A 25,253-nucleotide genomic window follows, 5' to 3' on the forward strand; every position below is an offset into this window, starting at 1 on the left:
AATTTTTAAATCACAGCAAGACTTCTTACCTCAGTTATCAGGTTTTTCTTGTTCTGCTACTTGTTATCATTTCAGACATCATACTGCCTTGCCCTTTAGAACTACTTTTGTCAGCATTTAAAAACATCAACTATTTCAGCGTTCTTTATCCAGTGACTTAACCCAAGGTGGAGCCGGTCTGCTCAAATCTGCAGCAGGTCACCACTGATGAATAATATTTCTGAAAGTGTATGCTCTGTTAGGTGTGGCAGTATTTCTTAAGTAAAATTGGCAGCTACAACAGTACTTACCTAACTAGCAATGTAACCTAAACAGTTTCTATTCCAAATACATTTTTATTCAGGAAATTGTGTGTGTGTGTGTGTGTGTAGGATACATATGATTCTCTCATCACTTAGATGTAGCCAGATGAGATGTTACCAGATACTTGTTCTTATCAAAGCAATTATGATTATAATATAATATAATATAATCCTTACCCTTTTTTAAGTACTTTTTATGAAGACTATTTTTAAAGTCTTTATTGAATTTGTTACAAATTGTTTCTGTTTTATATTTTGGTTTTTGGCTATGAGGCATGTGGGATCTTACCTTCCCAAAAAGGGATTGAGCCTGCACCCACTGCATTGGAAAGCAAAGTCTTAACCACTAGACCACCAGGGAAGTCCCCCCTTCCCTTTCAATATGAGCTCTAGTTTTAAAACTTTAAATGTTGATATCTTCCAAATTTCATAGGCAAGGACATAGTCTTCTTTATGGGAAAATCACTAAGTAATAAAGTCCTTGGAGAGCCTGACCACAGAGTCTGTGAGTGTGGTTTTCAGCAGTGTGTGGGGTGCAGGCATCTGCTCAGGCTAGCAACTGAATGCATTTTTGGATCCAAGTATAAACCTTTCTAGATAAATGTTTTTAGAAAGTCATTTTAATGAGAAAATCCTGCCCAACAAAGGAAATCCTTTTTTCTGTTTTAAATCACGCTTCCCCAGTTTAGTGAGTAGGACAGAAATTTGACATCAACCTTAATTCAACACAGCTGAAAATTTCTGCCCGCACACTCAAGTCTACGGGTTTTGATCATGAGGTGAGTTACGCAAATTCTCTTTGAAATATTGCCTGACCAAGTTAGGGCTACTGAATCAGACATGTGTGGAAGGACAGGAGGGAAGATTTGGGGCTCTTCCCGAGGCTGATAAAAAGCAAGTTTGTGTGGAAGGGCTGGGACAGACAAGACCTGGCAGCTGCCCTAGAGGCAGGAAATCATCCCAGGCAAGCTGCTCTTGGCTGCATCCAGGGAAAGGAACTGAGCTTAGAGACATCTTACAGGTCTCTGCCTGGCTCTTCACACTTGGTGAGAGGCGGCCTTGGCCAAGGCAGGCTGAGAAACCACATTGCTTCCTCAAGACCTGACAAAAAAGAAGTCTCCATTCCTTGCTTCAACAAATGTGTCCTGAGCATCTTTTGAGAACTAGGCAAGTTGCACTGGAACTCCAGGGATGGCGGGACCCCATTCTACTCCCATCTAGTTGGAGAGAGAGGCAGGTGCATACATGTGAGAGAGGTTCTGTGGATGGTGCAGGAGGAACACCCCTAGCCTGGAGTTGAGGTGGTAAGAGATTCAGGGATTCAGAAACATGTCTGGAAGAAGTGGGGTCTGCAGGGTTTCTAAGAGGAGAGGGGGCGTCAGCCAGGCAGAGAAGGAAAAAGCTCAGTAAGAAGCCCTATTCCTGCTATAGCTTTTTTCATTCCGGTCTGTGGTGAAAATAGTTACTCCTAGGGCTAAATGATGGGATAAATATGTAGAAAGAAAAAAATAATAATTTGAATGGCTGAAAAGACTGCCTGATGGGACAAATTACTAGAGACTTTTCAAAGCCGCTTTGAAATGCCAAACAACCTGTACTTTATCTGTTCAGAATTGCAAATCCTACAGAACTCCATTTCAGCCAGGAATATCAATGATTTTGTAGTGGGGGATATTTTAATTTTCAAGTATCAGTCATATAGTCATGTAAGATTTTTTGGGCCACATTTAATTTAATAATTAAGTGGGAGCAAACGTTACCAATTTCATGCTGAGAGAAGCCCAGTGTGTGAAGAGCTACTGGGTGTGGTTCAAAGAATGTTCATTGGGAATCTACCAAGTAGATGGGAGAAATGGGCAGTTAAGGCTCTCAAATCCCAGGTGGTACAGTAGTAAAGAATGTGGGTTCCACCCCTAGATCAGGAAGTCCCTTGGAATAGGAAATGGAAACCCACTCCAGTATTCATGCCTGGAAAATTCTATGGACAGAGGAGCCTGGCCAGCAGCAGTCCATGGGGTCACAAAGAGTCAGACATGACTGAGTGACTGAACACACGTTCTCATTCAGAAGGAAAACTGGCCATCCTTCCCATGTGACTTACCTGCTGTCCTCTGCCTCCAGCCGTGTGTTTCATGGACTTGGAGACCAAAGGTCCCTTGCTCACCACTGCATCCCAGGTTGTCCTGGTTACCATCATCACCAACATCTAGGTAATGTGTATGCAAGTCATGGAGGAGGTACCTCTTTGGGTGAGGCTGAGCCCCCTGGGAAACAGAACAGACTTTACCGAGTTTTGAGGGAGGAAGGAAGAGAAGAGACAGCTTCTGGTGCTGTTTGCTTCTCTGATTTCTTTCTGTCATCATTTTGTAGCCCCTCTGTCCTGCCATGGGTCAGCCCTGCACAAATCCCTTTCTGTGTCCCTCACCCCACTTCCTTGCAGCAATGGTTAAGTCAGATCCAGAGGAAAGAGCTGGCCAGAAGTGGGGAGACCTCTGGCTTGGACCCCAACCCACCACTTTCTTTTTGTGTGACCTTCGGGAAGTCACAGAACTCTTAGAGATGCTTTTGATGTGTGTATAAGGAGGAACTGAATTAGATGAGACTTAAATTCCTAAGCCCGCCAGCTCCAGTTCTCTCTGCTTAGGTATGAAGATGCTCGGGGAAGCACTTGTGACATTCTTAGCAGCCCTGACTGAGGTGGCCCTTTGTACACACTTGCAAGTGATGTCCTGGGAAATAGGTGAGAGTGAAAATGAGGGACTCACTTTCTTGCAGTTACATCCCAAGCTGGGGCCTCAGGAGCAGTGCACTGCTTAACTGAATTGAACTGAAGTTGCTCAATCGTGTCCAACTCTTTGTGACCCCATGGACTTTAGCCTAACAGGCTCCTCTGTCCATGGTATTTTCCAAGCAAGAATACTGGAGTGGGTTGCCATTTCCTTCTCCAGGAGATCTTCCCAACCCAGGGATTGAACCCGGGTCTCCCGCATTATAGGCAGACGCTTTACCATCTGAGCCACCAGGGAAGTCCGCACTGCTTAAAGAGTGCACTTATTTTGGCTTAAAGAGAAATGCCAGCATTGCCAAAGATCTGTTGAAAGACAACTGCTTTGAAAAGACTTTCCCTTTCTGTTAAGACTAACAAGCAAACAAAAGCTCTTCTATAGCTCCTATTTCTTTTACCTTTTTATTTGACTTTTTTTATCAGATGATAATCACTGTATAATATTGTGTTGGTTTCTGCCATACATGAATGTGAATCAGCCACAGTAAGGAAGAGAAGAGACAGCTTCTGGTGCTGTTTGCTTCTCTGATTTCTTTCTGTGATCACTTTGTAGTCGCCTCAGTCCTGCCCTAGGTCAACCCTACACAAATCCCTTTTGGTGTCCCTCCCTATTCCATCACAGGTTAGGCAAATAATATGGATAAAATTAGAGACTAGGGTAAAGTTGACAGTAAAGCCCCCTGCTCTCCTGCCAGGGGATCTCTGGATAGAGAGAGCCTAAAAACCAATGACTTAAAAAGGACATACTTGAGAAAAGTGTTTTTAAAGCAAGAGAGATAAAGTGGTAACAGGCCTGATGCCTCCCGCCAATACCTTGCCATCCTGGGCCAATGGAGCACACACACACTTATGTTCCTAGGAGGATGTAATCCTTGGGGATTTACATAGGGTGGCGATTTTGTCCTTCATCCTAGGCAGTGAATGTGTCCCCAAGGGGGCTGTGAGATCTAGAGAGAGACAGGAATCCATTCATCTAGTACACTTCTGCCTCTCATGAGGAAGCATCTTGCTGTACCATGTCCACTAAAGAGTCATTTCCCCCAAAGCTAGAGGGAAGCAAGCTCCCATTGGTTACATCCTGAGCAAATATGTTGTTCAGAATATGCATCTGCATATTTGACCAGAAGTCGGGGATCTGGGGACCAGTGACCAACAACAGTGACCACTCATTGTGATCTCTTTCTTATACTTCTCAGGCTCATGGGCACAGTTCCCAGCATGGCTGGGCGCTCCCTAACCTGAGACAAATCTGGGTGTTAGCACTTTAGTGCACTTCAAGATCTGATTGGCCTAGGGACCAGAAGGGGGTACCTCCTGCTGGTGTTGTGCAAGGGTCCTGTCCATTCAAGCAGGCTCCCATGTGGTGTATACCCATGCATCCTACTGTTTTAGCTACTATGATTCTTAACACAACATGCTCAGCTTAGTGATTCAAAAAAAAAACAAAAACATTTCGTATATGCATGGATCTGTGGGGAGGACTGTCTCTGCCCCACATTGTCTGGGTGTTTAATGAATCACTTGAAGGTGGGTCCTCAAATTGTCTGAAGGCTCAATCCCGCTCATACCTGGCTATTGACCAGGCCTCTCGCTGGGGCATTCAGCCAGACACCTACACTTGGCCAATCCAAGAGACCTGGGCTTCCTCACGACATGGACCCTGGGATCCAGGGCAAGTGATCTGATGATGTTGAAGTGATATTGTGATGTTGATCTGGAAGTCAGGCATGTCAGCTCTATTGTATTCTTTTCACCAGAGGATCCTTAAAGGACCAACCAGGTCAAGGGGGAGAAGTATTAATCTGTCTCCTGGCAGCACAGGTAAGGTTCTGGAAGGCCATATTGCTGTGGCCACACACACATTCCGCCCTGCCTAGGCACAGCATGGGAATAGCAAGGAGGTTCTACCCGGCCCCTCCAGGGTGTGGTCCACAGGCAGGACTTCCACAGCTTTGTCCAACTGATGCTCATGACTCTGGTCCCATCTTGCCCTCTGTGGACAGATGGGATTTCTTTGAACGGTGGAGAATTTTTTATCAGATTGATAAAATATGTAAATCTTCCCTCTAGTTAGCTGTCACTTCTCAGTTTAAGTCTCAAACTAATTCCATTCCCAAGGTTCCATATGAGAGCATTATGGTAAAGCCATATACCATTCAAATAACTCCCAGGTCACACGCAATGTCCTTTTAGTACAGGATCAGAATCTGTCAGTAGTGATTTGTGCAGGAGTGTGGTGAAGATTCTGTAACTTGAAGAGGCAGTCCCATGAAGAAAGGCCAGTCAGCTCTTCTGTTACTGATCAAAGAACCTTGATCTCACTGAGTTTGTTTCCCTGTGCCTCTTTGTGCTTTTTAATCTTTTTTTTTTTTAATTACTGAAGTATAGTTGATTTACAAGTTGTGTTAATTTCAGGTGTATAGCAAAATGATTCAGTTATTACATTTTCCATTATAGGTCATTACAAGATATTGAAAATAGTTCCCTACACTATATAGTTGGTCCTTGCTGGTTATCTATTTTATCTGGAGTAGTTTGTCTCTGTTAATTGCATACTCCTAATTTATCCCCTGCCCTTCCCCTTTGGTAACCATATGTCTGTTTTCTATTTCTTGTGCTTTTTAAGCTTTAAAATTGTTTTTTAAAAATACTCAGTTGTATGTCTTCCATACTTTTCCATTATGGCCTGAATTAGTGTTCTTAGTGACTTTTTTCTTTATTATATTTCAGAGATGTGGAAAATACAACAAAACATTGAGAAGAAACTAAAAATGTACTATAATGCTGGCCCTCCAAATAATTGTTAATATTTTAGTGCTTTACCTATTTGAGTATTTCCTCATTATTAAATATTCTTATATTAAAATGATTTTAATGGCTAAGTACAAAATGAATATACCAGGACTTATTTTAACCACTCCTCTTATTGTTGGACACACGTTATTTCCTCTTTCTCGTACTCTTAATGAAATTACTTTTGCATTACTAAAATAATAGTAAATTTTTATTTAACACATATGATAGACTTTTTTATATTTATTAAAATGCTTAATAAAAATTATTTAAATTTAAATATATAAATTTTCTTTTTGATAAATGCCAATAAAGGGAATATTGGGTCATAGACTACAAGTGATTTAATGTTTTGCTGTTGTTGTTTAGTCACTAAGTTGTGTCTGACTGTAGCCTGCCAGCCTCCTCTGTCCATGGAATTTTCTAGACAAGAATACTGGAGTGGGTTGTCATTTTCTTCTCCAGGGGATCTTCCTGACTTGGAGATCAAAGCTGCATCTCCTGCAGGTTCTTTACCACTAGCATTATCAGGAAAGCCCGAAGTTTTTCTATATGGTCTTAAATTACTTTTCCAAATTCACACAATCACTATCAATCTGTGCGTAATTTTAAAATAAAAACAGGCAGGAATTATGTATTTGGGGGAATATGTAAAGCCATATTTTAAATGGACTTAATTCAGCTTTGATTTCTATTTGTTTTAGCCCTAAGATGAAAATTGAATCATTTGATTCCATCAAAGAGTGTTTTAAATTCCTTAGCTTCATGTTCTGATTCTATGCTTTTGTGTCTCTTTAAAGTGTAATCTCTGTCGTATATATTTTCCCACTAACACTGTATTTTTCTCCTTCGTGTATGGCTTGTGGTTTCACTGCCGTCAATCATTTTTCTCCAGATGTTCTTTTTCTTGGTGTCTCGTTTAGTTCATGCATGACTATGCCATTACTCATTGCCCATTGTCTTAACTTCCATGTAATTTGTCTACTCTGTAATTCTACATCTTTGAATGATAATGTTACTACTTTTAGAGCAGTAAAATATACATGTATATGTGATTTTTGCATATTTACTGTTTTCTCTTCATCACTACCATGGTCAGTTATGAACAAACCTTCACACATGCTTCACATGCTTTCTTGTATAATTGTGTCCATTTGTCTATAAAATTGTATGTTGTCACTAAATATTTTGTACATATATTAATTTATAATATATTAGATGTCTTCAGTATTCATGGTAGTTATGGGTACTTCATCTGCACTGTTTTCTTCTAATGTAGTTGACCATTTGGGATATAAACTTTAAGGAATTCTGGAGTTGATATAGTGAATGTTAAATTACATATTTTGATTAAATGGTTATTCTTGGACTCCAGTTATAGTATTATACAACTCGTGAACTCTAAGGACTTACTTTTTAAATATTGCCACACCTGGGCATTTTGTTGTTTTTTTCTAGGCATTAATTATAGCTTCTTTAGTAACTCTGCAATTTAATCTGAATATATATATCTCAGTTCTTTCCCTATGCAAATTATTTTTATATACCTTCTAAGACTTTCACCATTAGTTGGAAAAATATTAGTTTTACTTTTGGTTACTTTTAAATTCTGAGTTCACTTTTTGCTGCTTATTTATTTATTTATTATATTTTTATTGAGATATAGTTGACATATAACACTGTGTGAGTTGAGATGTACATTGTTTTTATATGATGCAGGTTATTACAAGATATTGAATATAGTTCCCAGTGCTACACAGTAGGTCCTTATTTATCCATTTTATATATAGTAGTGTATATACGTTAATCTCAACCTCCTAATTTATCCCTCCTCCCCCTTTTCCCTTTGGTAACCATAAGTCTGTTTTCTATGTCTGTGAGTCTGATTGTGTTTTATGATAAGTTCATTTATATCATTTTATTAGCTTCCAAATATAAACAATATCATATGACATTTGTCTTTCTCTGTCTGACTTCCTTAGTATAGTAGAGATTCTAGGTCCATTCATACTGCAAATGGCATTATTTTGTTCTTTTTATGGCTGAGTAATATTCCATTGTGTATATATGTACCACATCTTCTTTATCCTTTCATCTGTGGATGGACATTTAGGTTGCTTCCATGTCTTGGATATTGTTAATAGTGCTGCTCTGAACACTGGGGTGCATGTATCTTTTTGAATTATAGTTTTCTCTGGATATACATCCAGGAGTATGATTGCTGGTTCATACAGTAGCTCTGTTTTTCATTTTTTAAGTAACCTTCATATTATTCTCCACATGGTGGTTTTATACAGAAAAGTGACATAAAGAGGGCTCTTTTCTGGTTCATGTGTTGGATACAAGTATGAAGGGGAAACATTTCAGAAGGCAGGAGCTCCCATACTTGGCTATTCATTCATGGAAACAGTGAATGCCATTTGCCTACCATGTGTCTGACATTGTGCCGGGAGCTCTGAACCTAGTAGCGAGCAAGCCATCATTGTCCGAGCTGTTATGGGGCTTGACATTCATTGTCCCTTCTTTTATGGGACTTATGCCCTGGTGTGAGAGAGGGAAAATGAGTACTTACACTGGTGATGATAGCAGCCGTACATATAATACAGGTCTCCTCGCATTTAAAGTCTTGGGAATGCTCTTGCACTGTTGGTGGGAATGTAAATTGATACAGCCACTATGGAAGAAGGTATGGAGATTTGTTAAAAAACTAGGAATAAAACCACCATATGACCCAGCAATCCCACTCCTAGGCATATACCCTGAGGAAACCAAAATTGAAAAAGACACATGTATCCCATTGTTCATTGCAGCACTGTTTACAATAGCTAGAACATGGAAGCAGCCTAGAGGTCCATCAACAGATGAATGGATATAAAAGTTGTGGTACATATACACAATGGAATATTACTCAGCCATAACAAGGAACACATATGAATCAGTTCTAATGAGGTGGGTGAACCTAGAACCTATTATACAGATTGAAGTAAGTCAGAGAGAGAAAGATAAATATTGTATACTCATGCATATATACAGAATCTAGAAAAATGGTACTGAAGAACTTATTTGCAGGGCAGCAATGGAGAAACAGACATAGAGAACAGACTTATGGACATGGGGAGAGGGGAGAAGAGGGTGAGATGTATGGAGAGAGTAACATGGAAACTTACATTACCATATGTAAAATAGATAGCCAATGGGAATTTGCTCTGTGGCTCAGGAAACCCAAACAGAGGCTGGGGTGGGATGGGGAGGGAGATGGGAAGGAGGTTCAGGAGGGAGGGGACATGGGTGTACCTACGGCTGATTCATGTTGAGGTTTGACAGAAAAAAACAAAATTCTGTAAAACAATTATCCTTCAATTAAAAAATAAATTAAAAACTTTTAAAAAATCATAAAAAAGTCTCCTTAATATTCTAGCTTTCAGGGACTATGACCAGTGTACAAACACATGTTCAGTGCCCTATTAGAGTCCTATGCCCCTAAAGGAACATCTCTCTGTTCTCACAGGTCAGCTTCTCTTTGGTTAGCATTCCTATTCCAGTGTGAGTTTGCCCATGAGTGCAGTTCAAAGACCCAGGCTTCCCCTTTGATAAATCCACTTTAGGAGTTGATATACTGGATATAAGTCTTAGAAATGACTGGATGCAGGAGATAAACTGTGGAGTTATGTAGATACAGCTTATCCTTCAGTAATAACCTGAAATTGCCATTCTCAAGAATGACCTCCAGGGAAGACAAAGTTTCTGGCATGATTCCAATGGCATGCAGAGAGTAGCAAGCTCTGTTGGGGAGTCTTCCCTTTGTGGACCATTGGATAAATCAGAGATGTGTTCATAGCCCTGAAAATATCTGTAGTTTACTAATGATATTTTTTTCTTTTTCCCTGGCCAGGAATCATACATCTTTTCAGCAGAGCTTGGAGAAAAATGTGAAACCATAGGCAAGAAGCTATTGTACTTAGAAGATCAACTGCATATGGCAATCCACAGTCATGATGAAGATCTCATTCATATCCTTTTAATCCTGCAGATGAAGCACCTGTTAGGTTACTTTGTAAAAGAAAGTCTTAAAAAATTGCAGTTTTCCTATGCTTCAGCAGATGGAAACAAATAGATACTTCTGGTATTTAGAGTTCAGCACACCTCTGATCTCTGAGATTATTCGATATGCTATGTTTTCTCTCTAGCTTTTGGTAAGTTGGCATTTTTGATTACTAAACCTTACTGCTAAAAATTACCAAAGAAATTCAGACATGCACAAAATAAGGCCAAAGAAAAATGTAGTTTTGGGGCTGTGCAGCTGGGTTTGTGGGGCTCAGATGGTTTTGAGTCTGACTGCCTCAGTTTTCTAGGGGCTTTCTGAATACCAAGAAACCCAAATCCATCTTCAGTTTCCTCTTCCATGCAATTCTGCCATATAATGAGCAGGAGAGTATCACACCAGTGGGACTTCATATCACTCCCTTCCAATTTTTTTCTCATACAAGATTCAGTGCATTTCCCGTCACATCTGCAAATTCCTTTATCAAAACTAGTTGCCAGTGAACAAGATGGCACAAGAAACTACTGGCTTAGGTGTTTGTCCATGTGAAGCACTGAATCTCATATTAATCAGTGTATGGTTTATCCCTGGTTAGCTCTTCTGATGGCAGATGAGTGAGTGCAAGATGGATGAAGGCATATACAGCTCTGTCCCATATTTTTTGAGGGTATTTAATCAAGTTGAAACTTCTCTAGATGAAAGTACCTCTTTGTTCATTTATCCTTTCTGTTCAGTAGTATGACTTTTATTAGATGTATTTGGGAGAAATGTAGCTATTTTGAACTTTGTTTCTCATTGCTATCTTTTCAGAATTCTAGTTCTTACCAGACTTTATCTGGAATCTGTGTGTGTGTGTTTAAAGAGATTTGAATGGTCAAGCATTAATCATAATCACAAGTATTCAGATCCACAGTCTATGATAGATTCAGTGTTGTGTTTCCTTTCTCCTTATAACCTGAAATCTTTCACCTTGCTTATTAAATTTAGCAGGAGAAAAATTTTCAACTTAATCAGTGATTATTTCCAGTTGCTTAAGGTACATTTTTAAAAGCAGACATTCTGTTTTTCGTAACTCCCTGCCCCTAATAAACGGTTATTTAAGCTCTCATTAAAAAGCTGGCCAGAGAAACAGTAGCAGTATTTTTGTCTTTCATTTGTGTTTATTTCATGTTCGTGGATCCCGCAGATTTGAGCAGTTGTTAAGGGAATGTGCCCTCCAGCAGATGGACAAGTGACAGTCTGTGGCTGGGCATCTGGGAGCAAGGTCCTGCCGAGGGCCAGTGCACACCGAGTGGTTCCTGGCCAGTAGGTGGGCTTGTTCCTCGGTGGGAAAACCCCCAGCTTCTGGTGGGCTCAGGGAGCAGTTCTGACAGCTGCATTTGAGGTCTGTGTTAGCCTCTCGTTTAGAAATTTTCCAAAAGGTTTGTTTGATTCTAGGGAATTGGGTTTTCTCCTTAGTAGATTTGGATAGTGGGAAGGAGGCTGAGAGGGGACAGAGCTGTGTGTAAATAGGATGCTTTTAGTGTTCCCAAGCCAGATTCTGTCTATGGGGTCGCACAGAGTTGGACACAACTGAAGCGACTTAGGAGCAGCAGCAGCAAGCCAGATTCAGGAGCAATGGGATCATGGACAGTGGATAATGCCTCTATAAGCATCTCTAAAATCAGATAACAACATGTACCTGTAAGGTTCCCAGGTGCCACTAGTGGTAAAGAACCTGGCTGCCAATGCAGGAGATGTAAGGGATGTGGATTTGATCCGTGAGTCAGGAAGATCCTCTGGAGAGGAGGGCATGATAACCCACTCCAGTATTCTTTCCCTGGAGAATCCCATGACAGAGGAGCCTGGCAAGCTTCAGTCCATAGGGTCACAAAGAGTTGGACACAACTGAAGTGACTGAGCATGCACTCACTAAGGTTTTTATTTGAGTTAAATGGGTTATATTCAGGAAATGTGTTGAACATAGTTCTTATAAATGGTTAAGTGCTTGGTTTTAGTAGAAAACAATTTTCAGTGTCAGTGTCACAAGATCAAACCACATCCCATTTTTATATGAGGTTTCAAGATAGACTGATTCAATCATTTTGTAATAAATCCTTGAAGAACTGATTGGTAACCCTACGATGACTTATATGAAAAGTCATTTCATTCTGATAAAATTTCTGTAGACACATAGGGATTATTTTTTCTACTTGATAGTTGAGAAGGCTGAGGCTTAGAAATTGCATGACTGTCCAAGGCCATTTCTGACGAAGGGCAAAGCATCTAGCCACCAGCCCATGGTCCTTCATGGCCAATCAGGAGGCAGCCATGCCTGTAAGTAGCTGGACAGGCTTATTCTGTGGAACACACACTTGCTATACAAATGTTAAGCTTTAATAAGAGGTGTTTAGTGAAGATATGTTTATTGAGAATTTTGCAGGTCCTTGCTGAAATAAGTGGAAACGTAGAGGGAACATGTCAAGCCAGGATTGGGAGGCACTCGTTTAGGTACTGAAGTCACCCTCCACCAATAAAATTTACACCACAATATGGATTTCAATGCAGACTTTCCTCTGAAACTCTGGCTTTGTTCTGTGTCACTGATTGAGAGTAAATACACAGAAGGTATCTTTGAATTCAAACAGAGTGGTGCTTAGAGGATCTCGGTGCCCTGAGATAGAAAGACACATTTACAGGGCACTGCTGAGGCTTCTTACACAAACCGAAGCCCTTATTTCAAATGAGAACTTATCTAGATTCAAAGAGGCTGCTGAAATCCTCCAGCCAAACTCCGACTGGTTTGTGTTTCCGTTCTTGATCAAAGAGACAAAACTGAGTGCAGTTGAAAGAAACAGCTTGCTGTCAACAACAAGAAAGAATTTCCCAGCGAGTGTAGTGTTTTTGTTTGATTCCATTAAGGACTCTGCCAGAGCCTCCTGTGCATAGGCTGCAGAGTGAACATGATTAATTCGAGCCCACATCGATGTCCATGTCCAGAAGATTCAAGCCTTGGGCACTCCAGATGTGGGAGGCATGGAACTTTGCATAAGCCATGAGTGTGAGAAAACCCTGGGGCTGTAGTATCCGGAGAGAGTGGGCCAATCACAAGCAGTGGGGCTGACCTTCCCAGCAGATCCTCTGGGCATCCTGATTTAACATCAAGGCCATGAACAGCTGACTTGTAGTCTCTTGTTTTTATGAAGAAGACACTGGATTGACAGAGCGGAGGAAGGGGAGAAGACAGGTCGTGTCTCTTCATCCTCCTGACAGGCTCACTAAATCACACCAAGTAACAGCACCAACCCATCAGGCAGCACACAGCAAGCATCTGAGAAGAGTCTGCAGCGTTAATTGGAAGAGCCGGCGTCACAGAGGTGACTCACGCCTGGCATCTAAGGCGAGGATGGAAGGTGCGACTTCACTGCCACTCAAGCCGGGATTTCCAGGAGTGTTTGTCTGAATCTGCAGTATAATTTCACAGTCACTTTGGATCCTAATTAGCAGTTGTGTTTTGAAAAAAAATGTTGAGAGGATGGAATCATTCCTCCACATACATAGCGCTTTAACTGAAAACCATCTAGGTTAGGTGGATGTTTTAGCAGTGATTTTTCTCTTTCTCCTTCAAACTTCTATAACACTCTTTCAGAAGGAAAGAAGGACACCTAGGAGTGGGACACTGAGCATATTTCAGAGCCCCTAGGGTAGTTCTGCCCGCTTCTGAATCCTAGATGAGGCAGGACAGACTGATTCTATCTGTGGTTCTATTTGCATTCATGTCCAGGAAACCCTCCTGGATTTCTGTTCTTTCTCTTTACTTGGAATGCGTGGTGCTCAATCCATTAGTTTTGGTGGTGCTTGATGGCATGCAAACACTCTAAATACATCCAGACATATGCACAAATGCCACATGCGCTTAAGATCCCTTGTTTGGTTCAGCTTTAAAACATGCAGCTGTAACTGACAAAGGAAATGGGAGTTTGGGGGACTTGCTCTTGCCTCCTTGGAAATGCTTTCATCCTCTAGAACTGAAGAGCTGGAAGAGGGGTTGTGACCATCAAGGTGTCACAGGTGAAAGAACTGAGACCCTAAGACGCTGCAGTTTGACCACTGTGTGCACTGGTCTGATGCGAATATGGGGCTGGGGTTCTTCCCGCTGGCCCCCACGAAAAGGAGTGGAATGAGAAGAGGAGGAGTGGGAGCCCCAGGATAGGAGAGAAGAGGGAGCTCAGGAGAGATGTGGATAGCTGGCTCCTACTGCAGGCTTAGCACAGGTGAACTTGACCCTGGGCGGCACCATAGGAAGTGCGCCTGTGCAAGCTTCACACCCTTTGAGGCTGTTGCATGTGGGTGGGGCTTTCCTCTTTGCTCGTCAACAACTGTGCCCCTCACTTTTGGCTTTGGGAATGAGGGAAAGTTCCCAGGACTGTGGCCACAGGGCCTGCAGAGGAATCACTGTTGATAATGAAAAAGTAAATTAGCAAATGAGTAACTATTTCAAAGGACATACTGTTACTTCTTTTGGAAGCAAAGGGGATCAGATGAACTGAAGACTGCTGTTTGACCCAGCTAATAAAATGATCGCTTGGAATCACAAATGGCAGTAAAACACTCAATTGTTTTTGATATATAAACAAAAGACCTCTTTGAAAAAAATCTGAGGATCTTTGGATATGGCTGCCCTAAAGGACAGTGTTGTCTTAGCACTGGAAGACACATGTGAAACGTGCTTTTATTCATTGCAAACACACTCTGCACAATTTTACTATCAAGAAGTAATGTTCTTGGGACTTCCCTGCTGGTCCACTAGTTAAGAATCCGCCTTTCAATGCAGGGGAAGTGGATTCAATCCCTAGTCAAGGAGCAAAGATCTCACTTGCTTCCAGGTAGCCAAGCCCACGTGCCGAAACTCTCAAGCTCATGTGCTACAGTGAACATCCAGCACAGCCAAAATTTTTAAAAACCTTTTTTAATTGTAAAAGAATTTTTTAAAGAAGTAATACTCTTGCCTAATACACCTGTAGTCTCTAGCAAGGTGGTCTCGGGTTCAAAGGGGTTTTTAAAGATACTGGCATGCCAATTCTCGTGCCATTGTTGTAATTAATGTGCTTATTTTCTTAGCTGCCACAGATGTTTGGTGGCATATCTGTTTCAGAGAATGAAATACCTACTTGGCTGAGAGGCTGCTAGGGCACAGGCATACTAAGAATCATTTAACTCCTTTTAGACGTCTTCTTGGACTTAGATGTAATGAGCACCTCTGTCACTTATACATAAATTCCAACACCTAAGTTTTACTCTTTCCTCAGAACTTTCACAAAACACACGGTCAAATATCAATCGGCTTTAACTATGAACTTATTGGAGGAGCAACAAGAAAATCTGCATTTTATAAGTAAGATAATGAAAACAGTGGATGGTTTGCCAGCTTCCCAGAGCTGATGGGCACATCCTCAAATTTCCATCTTCTCATTCCTTCCTGTGTCCCTGGAGATTATGTCTGAGGGTCCGAGATTGTCTGAGATTATTGTCTGAGTGTTATTTTAGTTGTATAACATAGTCTTTTTCTTTTGTGGCTTCTCTCTCACTTTCTTTTCAAAAAACTTTTTCAGGGTGTTCTCCCAGTGCTAGAAATTTTATGAGTTCTGTAAGAGGCAGTTGAGTATGGTTCAGTTTCTCTTGCTAAAAACCTTGGTTGTCATTCAGCATATCACAAGAGTGGGGCCTGTAGTCCCAGACTGCCTATCAGAGGTAATGTAGTCTCAAGAGTTTGTCAAGATTCATAAACTGCTTAAGCTCTACGCTTACTCTTTATAAATGTAGCTTAACTTTGTGATTAATTGGCAGCTTGGTATTTGGTCTGGGACCACTTATGTTCTTGCTTGTGTAAAGTCATATGTGTTTTCACTAAAGATTAGCAGAGCTGTTCAGAGAAATAGAAGAAAATGAAGACTTTTAAAAAAGAAAAAAGACAAGTATTGGATACTTTCTTCTCTTGGATCTCCTCAACTCCACCCTCGTGGCCCCCCCCTCAAGTTCAAGTGCAAGGAGTGAATCATCATAGTAGATGTGTGTAAATTATGTAAATGATGAAGTCTGGTGAGGCTTCAAGAGCATGAATAACTGCCAAAGGCTTGTCAGGGTGGCTCAGCGTTTTTTGTTTAGGTGGCTTAGCGTTTTTTGTTCATTTGCATAATTCCCAGGATCCTTTGGAGTTCCTTATTTAAAAAAGAAAAAAGAAAGCTTCCTATAGTCATAACCTAAAGGTATCTCTATCTTTTGACACTGCATCAACATCGCATTTGGATAAAACAACATTGTAGTAGAGGTAGGCAGTCTGTGAGTGGGAAGATTTCTGTTTTCTCCATATCTGATCTAGTAATATTTAAGTGGTCTGACATCATGTGATGACTTAACAGCATTTAAGTGGTGTCAACATGTTTCTGTATTTCTTCTTAAGTTTGTGTTGGATGAAGTTAAATTAGTTTGCTTATTAAATTAAGAGAATCTAATCCACCACTCATTCAGTATTTGTCTTAGAATTGTTCTGACTGCAGGCACACCAGGAAAAGCAGAGTTAGCTGTGGATAGACAGGAAGACAACTGTTGGTTAAATGTTCCCGAGCTTAAACACCTAGAAGATAGCTCATCTCTTAAAAGAATGGCAGTCATATTATTTATTCCATAGAATTATTTGCTAAGTTCTCTGTGATTGCTTTATCTACAGGAGAAACAACTTTATAGGTTAGGAAACTAAGAGGCCAACAGTTTAAAGAAAAGTGTATCAACCAACTAGCCAACCCAGAGAATGCAAGCTCCCTGCCTTCTGTCAAATCTCTAGTGCCCTGAATGGCTGTTTTACAAGTACCGTAAAGCATAATAACACATGAGAGCAGATTAGAACCAAAGGGGTCTTGAAGTCATTGTTTCAGGAGAAAACTGAGAAAAATGATTTACACAAGGTGACAAGGCTGGCCAGTGGCCAACAGGCACTGTAACTCATGACTCTTGAGCGTGGACCCGTGGTGGCAGTCCTGGCTTTCTCCAGGAGACTCTGGTTTCCAGCCTTCCTTTCTTTCCACTGTCAGAGCATTTGGATGTGCCAATGGCCCCCACCCCAGCAGGAGGCTTAGCAGGAGAACAGTCACGCTGACCATATTCCATGGAGCATCCTAGCTTGCCATCTGTCTCAGTCTAAAAGCTGACGCTTCCTTTTCCTGTTGGAAACTTCCTTGAGACCATCAATGACCTCGGGCCTCATAGAAGCTGCAATCGCTCTTAAAAGAAGTGTAACATTTGTATTAATATTTAATTGGCGCAATTTGGAGGAACTTGAAACTGCAATTAGAGGGCAGTGCCCATCTGCTTCCAGCAGGCACGTGGCTCATACCAGATCCCTAGGAGGCTGCAGGGGCCGCCCGTCACCTTCATGTGTGTTCCTTAACAACGTGCGCACAGTCTCTCAAGGGGGAGCTCCAGATGGTGAAGGAAACTCTCCAGGCCATGGCCCTGCAGCTCCAGCCAGCAAAGGAGGCGGGGGAGAGGGAAGCTGCAGCTTCTTGTGTGACAGCTGGCGTCCAGGAAGCACAGGCCTGAGGCCTGACAGGAAGGAGGGTGAGTGACCGTGTCATCAGCATGAGTGAAGGGGCCTCTCCCACCCCTTCTGCATAACCAGTGTGCCTGAAACCCTTACTGAGATGCACAGCCTGGATGCCCAGCTGAAGGGTGGTCCTTTCTCCTGGGGCTGAGTTCAGGGGAGTCTGCAGATAGGAATATTCAGGGCGGGGGGTGATCTGCTGATTTCCTTCTGTCAGACTGAGACACTTTTACTGTGGCATTAACAAGAGCATCCTGCAGAGGACTTGAAAAAAATCTCTCCATTACAGACCCCGTTAGACAGATAGTGAAAGTGTTAGTCGCTCAGTTGTGTCCAACTCTTTGCTACCCCATAAACTGTAGCCCCCCAGGCTCCTCTGTCCATGGAATTTTCCAGGCAAGAATACTGGGGTGGGTTGCCATTCCCTTCTCTAGGGAATCTTCCCAACCTAGGGGTCAAACCTGGGTCTCCTGCATTGCAGGTAGATTCTTTACCATCTGAGCCACCAAGGAAGCCTCATTAGACAGAAGTTGGGGTGAATTTGGCTAGAAAGATGTCTCTTTTCCTGCACCATCTTGCTTTCTGCTGCAATTAAAATAGCTCCTGATTTAAGAACTTATAAAAAAGGAAAGCATACATGTCTCTCACATCATACCTGCTACACTTTCCTACAGGTGCATGGTATAAGGGAGCTAATTAACCCTAGAATCTGGAAATAACAGCTTTTCATCTTAACTTCTGTGATTCTCTATCATCTCAGGAGAATTAAGATCAAAATTTCCAGAAGGTACTTTTAAAGAGACAGCCTATCATGAGCAGCAGCCCTCTGGTTTTCCTATTGTGGCAATGCCTGTCTTTATAGGATGGTCCCTGATGTTTCATCAGGACTTGCTGAAATTCACTGACAATTAGAGCAAGAAGGGAGTAGGGGCCATAAGTGGGTGGGGAACATGTTTAAATGTTTACGCCTCTCCTATATTCCCCTGAACCAGTCTCACCCAGGGTCAGGCAGGATATGGAAGTGGAAAGCTTCGGAGCAGTATAGCACTCAGTGAGGCAAGGCTGTCCTCAGATAATCAGTGCTATACTCAGTTAATCACTGCTGTGCTTGGTTAATCAGTGCTGCACTCAGTTAGGCAGTGTTGTATTCAGTGAGGCAGTGCTGAACTCAGTTAACCAGTGCTGTACTCAGTGAGGCAGTGCTGTAGTCAGTAATAGTAATATGGGGCACTGAAGGCCCCTCCCTGCTGAGGCAGCTCTAGAACAGGCTGAGCTCACCCAACAGCACTTCCCAAGGTGCACTGAGGAAGGCAGCCTTGAGAGATGCTCTATAGACACACGGCTGTCCTTTGGCATGTTTGGGAAGTGTCCTATGCCATCATTTCTGCTGGAGTGCAATGGTGCAATCAGCATATTAGCCTTTGAGAGTGCTTCAAGTAAGGAAACCCTCTTGATTCTGTCTCACCCTAAACTCCCCAAGTTTAATGGATCATAGTTCTCAAATTTAAATTCTATTAATATTCCATCAGTCTCAGCACTGCATCTTCTAGGGGTGTCGTGATCCAAACACTGGTTTGTATCACTTATGTATGCGTTAGAGATGAAACTCAAAACCTTTGCTGTGGGGTGCTGTGCATAGTCACTCAGTCGTGTCTGACTCTGCAACCCCATGGACTGCAGCCCACCAGGCTCCTCTGTCCATGGGGATTCTCCAGGCAAGCCTACTGGAGTGGGTTGCCATGCCCTCCTCCAGGGGATCTTCCCAACCCAGGGATCGAATCCAGGTCTCCCACATTGCAGGCGGATTCTTTACTGACTGAGCTACCAGGGAAGCCTCAAATTTTTGCAGTGTTGAGTTAGTAAGGACTGGCCACAGTTTGTAAGTGTAATTGACTAACTGGTGTCTTTGTATTTCTGTCTCTTGATACTCACAGAAGTAGTGACACACCTGTCTTCATTCGGATCCTTGGACAGTAGACAATCTTTGTCATTTCCTGAAGTCACACTGCCATTTCCGAAGGCAGCTGGTGCTTTGCTCAGCCTTCCATGCTGTGCAGTGCTTCCATCAGGAGATGGCCCTGCATAAGCCAGCAGGTGGCCACGGTCCAGGGAACAAACAAAAGCACAGCATATGAATTTTCTGATTGTATTTTCTACAATTTTCTGGTGAGCACTTAAAAATATATACTATGCATATTTTAGTAATATAATTAGTTTGTTCGAGGAATGCTTTTCAGTGTTTTTCAATGATGAAGCAAATTTCCTGAATTATTTATCATGTCTAAGCAATACTAGTCACATGGCACATGGAATTCCTGAATCCTTGAATTAATGCCAGTGAAGCAAAACTTGTCGAGTCAGAATTGTCTCTAACGAATCTCTCCTTTGAGAAGTGTCATCTTAAAAAACCCCACGAGACATTTTAGCAGTCACTAATGCATGCGTTTTGTGTTACTCAGGTACCATCATGAATAATTCCGTAAGGTTATGATGTATCTGAAAATTCTGGAAGCTAATGACTGAGTGTGCCCCAAATAAGTGTTCTCCAGTGCCCCAGTGGGCAGCATATCCATCTCCTTGTTGAGATGCCAGATCAAGGTGGGTGCATGGTGCTTTAGCCACCTGCTGCAGCTCATCTCTAGTCTGTGCTGGTGTCAGAGGCAGCCAGGAAGCCTGCACAAAGCCGGGGTGTTTCTCAGGCCCACACGGCCTTCTCAGGACAAGCCCCTCTTCAGCCACCGTGACCCCAAAAAACCCAGGGCTGTGTATCTGAAACCATAATATAGGGCAGTTTCTGTCAGAGCAACATAAGAGGAGATTAGAGCTTGAATTTAAAAGCCACAAAGCAATAACAATAAAAAAAAATCTAAGCTTTTATGGAGACAGGACCACAAGCACAAGTGCAGGTGGAAAATGATGACTTTGGGTCTGATTCCGTGGCACCATGCGGGAGAATCAGTGCTGGATTACATGGTGGTCTGCCCTGAGCTGCTGGCATCTGAACACCAGCCATTTGTCTTCCACCAGCCTGAGCTGTGGCATGTTCTCAGTCAGCGACACTCCCAGTTCCTTCTAACTTCTTGAAATGTCAACATCAAAATGATCTTCCTGAAACCAGATGAACATGTAATACTAGAAACTATTCTTCCTGTGTAGTAGGGGTGGATTCCCCACAAGAGCATGGAAATACTCACATGTGTGTGTTGGGACTGTTCCAACACCTTTAGAATCAATTATCATCTTAATTCTTATTCCAACCTTATGGGGCAGGTGTTTGTAGTTTATGAAACTGAACCTCGGGAGACTGATGAACGTTACCCACAGCACAGAGCAGGTGAATAGGGGACCAGAAGCAACAGTTAGACCACTGAAGACAGGTAGACCACTGTTACCTGTGTTCTTACTAAAGTGCTTTCAATGTCTTTGGGGGGGCTGTGAGCCCTAGAGCTTATTTGTTCCCTTGAGAACAGATGGTCATCTTGGAACTCCTGCTTGAGAATCAGAGAGCTGATTCTCAAGCCCTGGCTCCTCACACCCCAGGGTGAGCCTCACTGCACTGTGACCATGAAGTCTAGGCTCAGACAGGCTTCGAGGACCTACCACCCACTACTGTCCTAATTCACCATTTATTCCCCATCCCCTATATGCCAGGAACAACCACCTACTCCCCGACAACAGGCAGATTTTAATTGAAAACGTCCATCTAATCAGTGTTTTTCAGAAAACATTAGAGAAAGCAGCTTTACACTCACTGTTTAATGGCTTACATTAAGAAATAATTTGATGCTCTAATTTTGAATACCCTCATCTTATCTAATCTTTGAATTTTGTCATGTAATTTATTACTTCATGAAATTTACTTTTTAATGTGTTAAACTAAAAATGTTACCCAAGTCATTGGTGCACCTTTAACATTTTTTTTTTATATTCTGGAGTGTGGAGGATACAAAAATGTATCAGCTTTACTAGTCTCATCTTTCTGTTATAGGATGAGTCATGTGTAGTTACTTACATGTCATTTACATTGCACAAAATGTTTCTAATAAAGCAGTGCTTTAATATTGTGTATGTGTTTACTTTCAGATATTAACCAGTCAGAAAATGATGGAATTTTATATTCCAGACCCTTTGAAGAAATTGAAAATAACATTACCATTAAGTGGGGAACAGGACAGAGTGCCCACTAACAACACTGAAATATTTTACTGGAGATACTGGCTTAGGCAAGAAAAACAAGTGAGAGTTACAATCTGGAAAGGAGGAGATACAACATTAATAATGACAGGTGATATCATTGTAAGCCAGACAACCTAGGAGAATTAACAAACACAAAATTTATTTATACAAATAACAACACAGTCAGCTTACCAAAATCAATATGCTTTACATATACAAATAATAATCAGAACATAAAGTATAAGAAAAGACCCTACTTTCAGTAGCAACAAAGAAGAAAACAGCTAGGAACAAATTTAAATAAGAAACATATAAGCCTTATCTGAAGGAAATTTTAAGATGAAGAACATAAGAGGAAATTAAATACAGAGAATGACATTAAATTTGGGGTAGAAAGCCATCATAAATTGTCAGATCTCTGTAACTTAATTCATAAATATTACCTGATCCCAACAGAGTCACAAATGTCTAGATATTCTCAGCAACCATTCTCTGTTTCATCCTTTCTAGCAATTCTTCATTCAGGTGCTTAAACTGCAAATGTACTCACACATGAGCGGAGTTGCCATGTGCATTTATACTGTTAAAGCAGTTAAACAAGGAATCCATTAGCCTGAGGGAGCTCCGATGCCCTAGCACCTACACCAGCAAACCCACATCTAAGCCTGTAAATGCTTCAAGGTTATGAAATTGAAGCCTGAGGAGGACCAGTCACAAACAGCCGATTAAGCTTTGAACTATAGCCAGTCAGTACTTCCCTTGCTTCCATGTTTTCTCTGTGAAACTTTTTCTTCCTCCTGTCAGTGGTATCTCCCAACTACTTCTGGTTTGGCACCGCCTGATTCAGATTGATTTTTGCTCAAAAAAACTCTTAAAAAGTTTAAAATGTCTCAGTATATTTTTTTAACAGCCCTATTGTTTGTAAGAGAGAAAATTGGAAACAAGCTAAATTTTCATCCATAGCAAACTGTTTTTAAATAAATTATGGCACAGCCATGCTATGGAATGCTTTGAAGTTGCTAAAAAGGTCTTTCTATACATGTCTACTTGCATCTGCAGAAATATCACTGCAAAGGGGTCCACTTAACTTGGGGAAGAGGGCTGGAGGGAGATTTACTTTTCCTGTGTCCTGTTCTTTTAAAAATTTGTACCAAGTGCTTATGCTTATTTATTCAAAAAATAAATTCTTTAAGAAAAAAACCATGATCACGGAGACTGGAAGTGGGCCCTTGGGTAGGGCAGGGCGCTTGGGCCCAGGCTCAGAATTTACCCCCTCATAAACACCCACTGTGTACCCAGCACCATACTAGGGAGTGTGCCACATATTGGTGATAAAAAGACAACTGTGAGATATTGCAATCAAATGATCTGAAGGAAGTAGCTAATAATATTTCTAATTACAAATATTTATAAATTATAGAATATTATAAATATTACCATTTTAAAGACGAGGGATGACTTTTGTTTTGACACTTGAACAGTGATGTCTGGTTGTAAAGTACCAAAAATTCAATCCCTTCTGTAATTCCAGTTCTGGTCCTGAGTTAAGGAGCTGGGCAAAGCCTCCTTCCTTGGAACACAAGATCTAAGAGTGCTGTAGTTGGCTGTGAAGACAGAGTGGGGCTGGGGGATGGAGTTACCTCTCTCCCACATTGCTTCTTAGGGATTACTTGTGCAATCAGTGTTTTATTCAAATACGTATGCTTTTAAAGGTACCTACCACATACACTTTCACACTGGAGAAAGGAGGTTCTGACAGACACCAGAGTGAAGAGCAGTCCAGAGAATATCTCCTCTCATTGTTAAAATAACACATACGAACTGACTGATTTTACTCTTCTGTTTTCAAGAGTTTGAAGCATCTATTGGAAACTAAGCTCAGGGGCATGACAGGAATTTGATCTCTTCCCATTGTCTATATATTCACTCCAGAAACATTTATTGAATTCTTATTATAAAAATTGTTCTTCCTATGATGGATAAATTTGTGACTATTTATAAATTTATAGAGATTAAAATCTTAGTGAAAATCATTCAGCCAGTAATGAAAATATGTGTTGTTTCTCAGAACTCTTGGTTTTAAATCTACATGATAAATTGTTAGACAATGCACACACAGAAAGACACCCAATAGCAGTTAAGTTCATATTAAGCAACAATCACTCATTATTTTGTTTCCTATATTATTTTATTTATAAAAACAACTGTAAAATTGTTTTAAAAGATTCATGTATAAACCACTAATCTTCATTTTCTATTCATCTATACAAAAATATATTTTCATTAAACAGCAGCTAGTTTATTTTTTATTCTGCTTTTTATGTTTAAGATGATGATATTTTCCATTTTGCTACATAATCATTGTAATATTTGTCTTTGCTGCTGTATAATGTTCTATCAAGTTGATCTGCTGTAACTTAGATATTCCTATGTCCATCCATCTGTCCTAAGTCACTTTAGTTGTGTCCGACTCTTTGCGACTCTCAGGCTCCTCTGTCCATGGGATTCTCCAGGCAAAAATACTGGGATGGGTTGTCATGCCCTCCTTCAGGGGATCTTCCTGACCCAGGGATAGAACCAGTGTCTCTTAGGTCTCCTGCACCAGCAGGTGGGTTCTTTACCACTAGCACTAACCGGGAAGTCCCTATTCCTGTGTCAGTTCAGTTCAGTTCAGTTCAGTCACTCAGTCATGTACGACTCTTTGCAACCCCATGGACTGCAGCATGCTAGGCTTCTCTGTCCATCAGCAACTCCCGGAGCTTACTTAAACTCATGTCCATCGAGTCGGTGATGCCATCCAACCATCTCATCCTCTGTCATCTCATTCTCCTCCCGCCTTCAATCTTTCCCAGCATCAGGGTCTTTTCCAATGAGTCAGTTCTTTGCATCAGGTGGCCAAAGTATTGGGGCTTCAGCTTCAACATCAGTCCTTCCAATGAATATTCAGGACTGATTTCCTTTAGGATGGACTGGTTGGATCTCCTTGCAGTCCAAGGGACCCTCAAGAGTCTTCTCCAACACCACAGTTCAAAAGCATCAATTTCTTTATAATGCAACTCTCACATCCATACATGACTACTGGAAAAGCCATAGCCTTGACTAAGATGGACCTTTGTAGGCAAAGTAATGTCTCTGCTTTTTAATATGCTATCTAGGTTGGTCATAGCTTTTCTTCCGAGGAGCAAGCGTCTTTTAATTTCACGGCTACAGTCACCATCTGCAGTGATTTTGGAGCCCAAGAAAACAAAGTCTGTCACTGTTTCCACTGTTTCCTCATCTATTTGCTGTGAAGTGATGGGACTGGATGCCATGAGCTTAGTTTTCTGAATGTTGAGCTTTAAGCCAGCTTTTTCACTCTCCTCTTTCACTTTCATCAAGACACTCTTTAGTTCTTCTTCTCTTTCTGCCATAACGGTGGTGTCACCTGCATATCTGAGGTTATTGATATTTCTCCCGGCAATCTTGATTCCAGCTTGTGCTTCATCCAGCCCAGCGTTTCTCATGATGTACTCTGCATATAAGTTAAATAAGCAGGGTGACAATATATAGCCTTGACATACTACTTGCCCTATTTGGAAC

General features: G+C 41.4%; 1 protein-coding gene and 1 non-coding gene across 3 annotated transcripts in view; one reads left to right on the forward strand and one right to left on the reverse strand.

Annotated features, from left to right (window-relative positions):
* Window positions 1-21,557, forward strand: part of DISC1 (DISC1 scaffold protein) — a 406,697-nt gene extending 385,140 nt beyond the window's left edge. The window contains exons 12-14 of one of the 2 annotated variants that reach the window (XM_081570366.1): window positions 9,773-9,890; window positions 17,358-17,515; window positions 19,433-21,557. In XM_081570366.1, coding sequence (XP_081426492.1) covers window positions 9,773-9,890; window positions 17,358-17,497 — 258 coding nt within the window. In that variant the 3' untranslated portion in view covers window positions 17,498-17,515; window positions 19,433-21,557. Of the gene's footprint in view, window positions 1-9,772; window positions 11,057-17,357; window positions 17,516-19,432 lie in introns of those variants that run through there. The other variant, XM_081570367.1, reaches the window with a different exon arrangement.
* TRNAY-AUA (transfer RNA tyrosine (anticodon AUA)) lies at window positions 3,257-3,328 on the reverse strand. Its single transcript has one exon. It is a non-coding gene; the product is annotated as a tRNA-Tyr (tRNA).
* Window positions 21,558-25,253: the final 3,696 nt, after the last annotated feature.

The sequence above is a fragment of the Giraffa tippelskirchi genome, chromosome 2 (genome assembly GCF_054371585.1).
Source record: "Giraffa tippelskirchi isolate mGirTip1 chromosome 2, T2T-mGirTip1v1.2.pri, whole genome shotgun sequence".
Lineage (NCBI taxonomy): Eukaryota > Metazoa > Chordata > Mammalia > Artiodactyla > Giraffidae > Giraffa > Giraffa tippelskirchi.